The sequence below is a fragment of the Populus nigra genome, chromosome 2 (assembly GCF_951802175.1).
Source record: "Populus nigra chromosome 2, ddPopNigr1.1, whole genome shotgun sequence".
NCBI lineage: Eukaryota > Viridiplantae > Streptophyta > Magnoliopsida > Malpighiales > Salicaceae > Populus > Populus nigra.
Window position 1 is genome coordinate 32553908 of NC_084853.1, and position 7025 is coordinate 32560932.

General features: G+C 35.1%; 2 protein-coding genes across 2 annotated transcripts in view; both read left to right on the top strand.

Moving 5' to 3' along the window:
* The window catches only part of LOC133682916 (glucan endo-1,3-beta-glucosidase 7-like), a 63522-nt gene extending 59717 nt beyond the window's left edge, over nucleotides 1–3805 (top strand). Inside the window, exons 4-5 of the mRNA XM_062106455.1 lie at nucleotides 3481–3561; nucleotides 3620–3805. Of these exons, the coding sequence (XP_061962439.1) occupies nucleotides 3481–3561; nucleotides 3620–3805 (267 nt within the window). The remainder of the gene's footprint in view (nucleotides 1–3480; nucleotides 3562–3619) is intronic.
* A 1657-nt stretch (nucleotides 3806–5462) lies between these two features.
* LOC133682917 (glucan endo-1,3-beta-glucosidase 7-like) lies at nucleotides 5463–6411 on the top strand. Its single transcript, XM_062106456.1, has 2 exons — nucleotides 5463–5529; nucleotides 5702–6411. Exons 1-2 carry the CDS (start codon nucleotides 5463–5465, stop codon nucleotides 6409–6411), a joined length of 777 nt encoding a protein of 258 aa, XP_061962440.1.
* Nucleotides 6412–7025: the final 614 nt, after the last annotated feature.

The window sequence follows — 7025 nt, forward strand, 5'->3', positions numbered from 1 at the left end:
TATGGGTAGATGTTCCATTGAGTCAAAAAATGATGGAGGGAATATCATCTCAAGTTTGCATATTGTCTCGACGATATTTGTTTCAAGCCTTTCAATGTGATCAACATTCAACTTGCTGGAGCATATATCTCTAAAGAAATGACTGATCTCCGTGAGTGCATCTCATATCCCTTTTGGCAGCAAATCTCGATAAGCTAATGGAATGAGTGTTTACATAAACACATGGCAATCATGACTCTTCATTCCATACAATCTACATTCCTCCATATTAACCAACCTTGATATGTTTGAGGCATATCCATCGGGAAAACACAGAGTCTTAAGTCATTTGTAGACTAGTAGTTGTACATGAAGCATGCTCTTGGTTTTGCGACCCGTGACCCATCAAAAACCAACTCCATATATTTATGATTACAAAACAAAGCTATATTCAATCTAGCCTTGATTTTGTCCTTTGTCTTCCCCTTCACATCCATGACGGTGTTGAAAATGTTCTCAAATACGTTCTTTTCTATGTGCATGACGTCAAGGTTATGTTGGAGGAGATTGGTCTTCCAATAAGGAAGCTCCTAAAAAATACTTCGCTTTACGCAATTATGGGTCAAACAAAAATGAGGAATCTTCTACTTACCTGATTGGAAACCAAACATAATGTCACTATACTTTGATACAACATCATGCAATTCTTCACCAGAAAGAAGCGGGGGTGCAACATCCTTTTCAACTCTGCCAACAAAGAAATCCTTTATGTTCTTGCTATAACTGTGATTCATTGGCAAGAAATGACAATGGCAGCAAAAAAAAGAAGCTTTACCTCCATTTGTTAGCATGAATGCCTTGTTGTTTTCCATACAGCATGGACATGCTACTTTTCCATGTGTGCTCCAACCAGAAACCATTCCATAAGCTAGAAAATCATTGATAGTCCACATCAAAGCTGCTTTTATAACAAAATTATGTTTCCTTGATATATCATAAGTCAAAGCTTCGGAGGACCACAACTACGTCAACTTATCAATCAACGGTCAAAGACAAACATCTATATTCCGGCCCGGACTGCTCGGACCGGGTATGACAGTAGATAAAAACATGAACTCTAGCCTCATACACATCCCTGGTGGCAAGTTATAAGCTATGAGTATGACCGACTAACAAGAATAAGGAGCAGCAAATAACCCGAATGGGTTGAATTCATCTATACACAACCTAAGACGCACGTTCCTTGATTCAGCTGAAAAGTGAGGATGCACACTGTAAAAGTGTTTCCATGCTTTGCCGTCAGAAGGATGCACCATCACTCCATCAACCACATCATATGATTGGTGCCATGTCACGTGTTTAACAATCCTTGGTGGCATGAATAACCTCTGCAGTCTAGGTGTGATTGGAAAGTATCTAAGTTTTTCAAGTCTTTCCCCTACTAGTTCTGGGTTTGTAATGGGAATGCCTACATGTCATGCATTTAGTCAGCTCAACATTTTCAAGGTAGCATAACATGCAGAAGTTATGGCACATATCAATTTTATAGTATCCTAAACCAAGGGGTTTCATCATGGACTTTGTAGTATAGAAGTTCTCTTTTAGTTGTTCCCTTCAGGTAAAATGCTTCTCGCCCATTCAATAATTTTATTATAACCAGACTCACTCATCCTGTGATTTGACTTGATGGTGAACACCTATGCTACGGCCGATAATTTACTGTGGTTCATGTAGCCTTCCCATAATGATTCATCAGAATCTCTCAATAGATCAAAAAACCTTGTTGCATCTGCATCAAGTTTTTCTTCTACGATTGGACATTGACTAACATTACCTTCATTCATTCTCATTTGCAACTCCATGCACGTTGCTAGCACTAGAAGTTGACCCCACCACCCTTTCCACCATGCTCTCATTACAAACAAATAGTTCTCTATGTGCATACCAACACAGGTAATCCTCCATGAACCCTTTGTAAAGAAGATGCATCATTATAACATCTGGATGCATATACTTTTTATTTTTACACTTCCTGTATGGACAACTAATACCGCCTCTAGTAAATTTTCTAGGAATAGATGTTTCGAAATTAATAAAACCCTGAACCCCATTACAATAACTCATCCTCCGCAATCCTTTGGGTGAATCTCGATACATCCATGAACGATCATCAATGACTTCTATCAAACCTCTATAAAATTATGATGACAACATGTATTAATTAACTATGTTAAGTAAATAAATTTGCAAAAATATTGGTTTACCTCGAGATTATCCAACAAACTAATTAAAACTTATCATAAATATTCATTATCAATTATCAACATTTATACAAATTTATACATATAAATTTACAGAAATTACAACTCCGCAATAGCATTGATAAAAATTAAAATGGACCCGTTAAACAAGCTATTAATTATTCATTCACAACACATCTAATTCGGTAATTCAACAAAGTTTCAACAATTTACAAACAAATACAATTTCACAAAATCTAAAACTAACCATAACAAATATAAAATTATACATTCATACTACAAGTTTCTTTGAGAAATAACAATAAAACATATACATACACTAACAAAATACATATGCTAAAAAAAACAATAAAAAACAATAAAATTGATATTTAAATGTTAAAATAAAAAAAATAGATTTACTTACAAAAAATGATAAAATCCATAATAAATCAGAAGATAGATGTTGTGACCATAAAAGTTATAGAAAGATGACTTTTGTTGAGAAGAGGGGGGTATTTTTAGGAGGTGGTTGTTTGCAGTTTGGGAGGGGGGAGAGTTGGGATGGGAAAGAAGAAGGAGAAATAGGAGAGGAGAGGGTCGTCAGAATGGTAATATATTAACTCTTACAGAGGGAATCGCTGACGGAATACTTCTGTCAATGATTTCCACTTTCCTCGACAATTCCCTCAGTAATTTTGACGGTGAATTAATCACGTCACTGTACGGAGATTCTAGTCTAAATCTCTCGGTCATTTCGTCAATAAATGGCCTCCAAAAGCTGCCACATCATCGAACTACTTTTTTTAAAAAAAATTCTATATATTTCGTTTGTAATTCAGTCAGTATATACCGACAACATTAGTCCATCGGTATATACCAACTGAATTATAAATGGAATAGTATCCATCGGTAATTATCACCACAATTTACCGGCTGAATTATTCTTTCAGTAATTCTGTTTGTTTTAGGTGAATTTCTTGTAGTGGGTGTGATATAAACAGATGAGAAACCTAGTCTAATATCCAACTGTTTTCACTGGTAGTGGAACTGTTCTAGCATTTTATTTTTCCTATAGCAATGGACTTTGTGTGTAGGAATATCCAGTGCATGCAATCTTCTTATCGCTGTAGTTGGTGGTGGAGGTGGTGTGTAGGTTTTAGTCTTCCCAAAATTTCTGGAAGTAATCTGTCGATGTACTATAGTTTGATTCTATCCTATTGTTTGCTTTGTGTTGTTATTAATAACCAATGCTGTACAGCTTCCTAAAGGCACGCATCAGTGGTCAAGTTTTCTTACTCCTGAAGAACTAGTGCTTATCCTACAGCGTGCTTCTATCAATGTAAGATGGATGCTTTCCCTTCTGACATTTTGACATGTCTACTCCTGTTACTTCTTAGCAAAAACTTATGGTTAAAGAAATGGCTGGATTTGTTCACAATCCCTTAACTGGGCGATGGTCTCTATCTGATGATATTTCTGTGAACTTCATAGCCTTTTGGTTATCTGGAAAACAAGAGGGAAAGGCAGAGAACTCAAATGGATCCAAGTCCTTGGAAAGTTATGGTGCGACGACAAACACTTGAAAGCTAGCTTGTTAACGTATATTTCCTCGAGCCCTAACAACTAACACTAAGAATAGTCACAACCATTGCATCTGCTTATAAATTCTTTGAAGACAAGTTATCCTTCCAAGTTTCAAAGCTTCTCTGTAGAAATAAACATGCACAATTTTCCTTTATCTAAACCTACTAATACGTGGGCACGACGTAGATGACGTTGAAATCCTGTATGTAGATCGTTAGGGGCCAAGTTCATGTTGAAAAGAAGTATTGAAAACTGAAAAGCATTCTCCACCCTTCAATCCTCCTAGTGTAACGGAGAAGATGAGAAGGTTAGGTTGGATCTTGAATCAAATCTAACAACTATGTTGAGAACTATATAATATATTTTTATTATTTTTTTTTATAATTTTGAAGTTGTATTGTTATTTTATGAAGTGTGTATCTGAGAGTGTGGTATGGTAGTTTTTTTTATGAAACTCGCATAAAAAAATAGGAAAAAGTAGGGAAAACTTGCTTTTAATTTTAATAATGATGTTTTGTGCATTGAAAGGGTTTTTTTTTTTTGTATACAAATCAAAGCTCAAACCAATTTTCAGAAGTTTTCATAGCAATTTGATCTATGGATTTCACACCAATAACCCTTTGTGCGTCTCTCCGTTACACTAGTAGGATTGAAGGGTGGAGGATGCTTTTCAGTTTTCAATACTTCTTTGCTTTTCAGTTTATTTCTACAGAGAAGCTTTGAAACTTGGAAGGAGAACTTGTCTTCAAAGAATCTATAAGCAGATGCAATGGTTGTGACAATGCTTAGTGTTAGTTGTTAGGGCTGGAGGAACTATACGTTAACAAGCTAGCTTTAAGTGTTAGGATCCAGTTTCCTTATGATACATCAAAACCCAAGCCTAATAGATCCTACGTCATAACCCAGTTTTCTTAGGATGAGTTAGGACCCAAGGCTAATGGGTCCTGCATCAGGACTCAAGGTTCTTGGATCTTTTGTTTTTAAATATAATTTTTTTTATTATAATTAAAAGTATTAATATAAAAATTATTATTATTTTTGTTATAAATATTATTATTTTTATTATAATTAAAAGTATTAAAATTAAAAATAGTATTATTTGTGTTATAAATATAATTATTTTTATTATAATTAATATTATTAATAAAATAATTAATAAATTTGAAAAACAATATTATCAATATTGAAAAACAACCATAGATTTGATTTGAAGTGTAAAAATAATGATTATTATTATTATTAATAAATTTTAAAAAATTATTATTACTATAGAAGAAAAACCATAATTTTTTTTTGAGAGATTAAAAAATAAAAATTTTGACAGACAAGTGAAATATTATTATTAATATTATAAATATTATTGTTGGGTTTGGCGTTGCAGTCAGATTCAATGCTCTTGAGTTCAACGTTGTAACCAGACCCAATAATTTTATAATGTTTTTATATCTTATATTTTTATAATATTTTAAAAGATAAACCCAAAATAGTATACCGTAATTGGTTTCTATTTGAAGTTTCACCATCCATATGATATTCTATAATAAGAATATATCCGAAGTCATCTTTACGCTTCTGCCCTTGACTTGTAGCATATTCTATATTTAATGCCCACTCCAGTTTCAAAAAATGCAGAATAGAAACCGCTCCTCCTGAGCCATGGTGGTGCTTCCTTATACTGTTGCTTTCCTACTCCTTTCCTGCTTACAGACTGAAAAAATCGCAAGTAAGTTTGCTTCTCTTTCTATTTTAATTACCTCCTTCCATTTCTAAGGAATTTACCTTAACTGAGCTATCTTCATTTCAGTCTATGAAAACAAAAAATGTTGTTGTTCTGTTTTGTCGTTTAAAATTTGATTTTTGATCATCTGTTTTAAATTTTGCTGCTTTTTGTGCAGACTCGCAATCATTCATCGGTATAAACTATGGCCAAGTTGCGGACAACCTTCCACCACCACCATCCACCGCAAAGCTTCTTCAATCCACTTCAATCCAAAAGGTCCGATTATATGGATCGAACCCCGCCATAATCAAAGCCTTAGCCAACACCGGAATTGGAATTGTTATCGGCACTGCAAATGGTGACATTCCAGGACTAGCCTCTGATCCTAATTTTGCCAAGAGCTGGATCAACACAAACGTGCTTCCCTTCTATCCAGCTAGCAATATCATCCTCATCACTGTCGGCAACGAGGTCATGACTTCCAATGACCAGAATCTCATGAACAAGCTTTTACCAGCAATGCAAAATGTACAGAATGCTCTAAATGATGCATCGCTCGGGGATAAAATTAAGGTCTGCACAGTTCATCCGATGGGAGTGCTTAAGCAGTCTGAGCCACCTTCTTCTGGAAGCTTTGATCCAAGTTATGGGGATCGGATGAAGGGCTTGTTGGAGTTTAATAGTGCGAATGGTTCGCCTTTCGCAATCAATCCCTACCCTTACTTTGCCTACAGAAGCGATACAAGGCCTGAGACTCTTGCTTTTTGCCTTTTCCAGCCGAATGCAGGACGAACGGATGGAAACACTAAGATCAAGTACATGAATATGTTCGATGCCCAGGTGAGAGTAAATCAAATTGCAAGTGCGAAAATTTTGTATCAATAGATGATCTAATAAAAATGCACCTTCAATAACCTATTTAATTTATTAAATCAGACCCGATCGCTAGAAGCAACACCACAACCGCCACCAGCAACCGCAGCCACCACCACCAGCACCGGCACTAACAACAATGACAGCAGCACGAGCACGAGCACAAGCACGGGCACGGGCACGAGCACAAGCACGAGCTCGAGCACAAACACCATCAGCATTAGTAATAGCAGCAACAAAGTATATTTAATTAGGATTTTCAATTTAGGTTTGTTGTATGGGTTTATGGGATTTTCTTTGATTTTTCTTTTCTTTCATGACTAGAATACTTAGAATAAGAAGTTGTAAAGACACGGTGAAGATGGGGTAAGGTTTTTCTCTTTATTTTATAAGTTTCTTTGTCGTATCTATTGTTTGGGAGTAAATTGGAAAAATAATTGGAAACTAAGTTCAGGGGATATTTGTTGGTTGAGTATTATTATTAGTGTTTTTTTTTAAAGAAAAATAATTTAGCTAAAGAGAAAAGAAAGGAAAAGTTAAGTTTATAAGCTAGCTCTATTTATACTTTTACTGTGCACAAGGTTTTTGGATTTGCCATTTAAGAAGGGGCTAAAAACTCTTGGGTT

What these genes read in the sequence shown, in the direction of transcription:
- LOC133682917 (XM_062106456.1), top strand. Translation starts at nt 5,463, where the DNA reads ATGGTGGTGCTTCCTTATACTGTTGCTTTCCTACTCCTTTCCTGCTTA. An exon ending in ACAGACTGAAAAAATCGCAA is followed by an intron (nt 5,530 to 5,701) that starts GTAAGTTTGCTT and finishes CTTTTTGTGCAG; the next exon opens with ACTCGCAATCATTCATCGGT.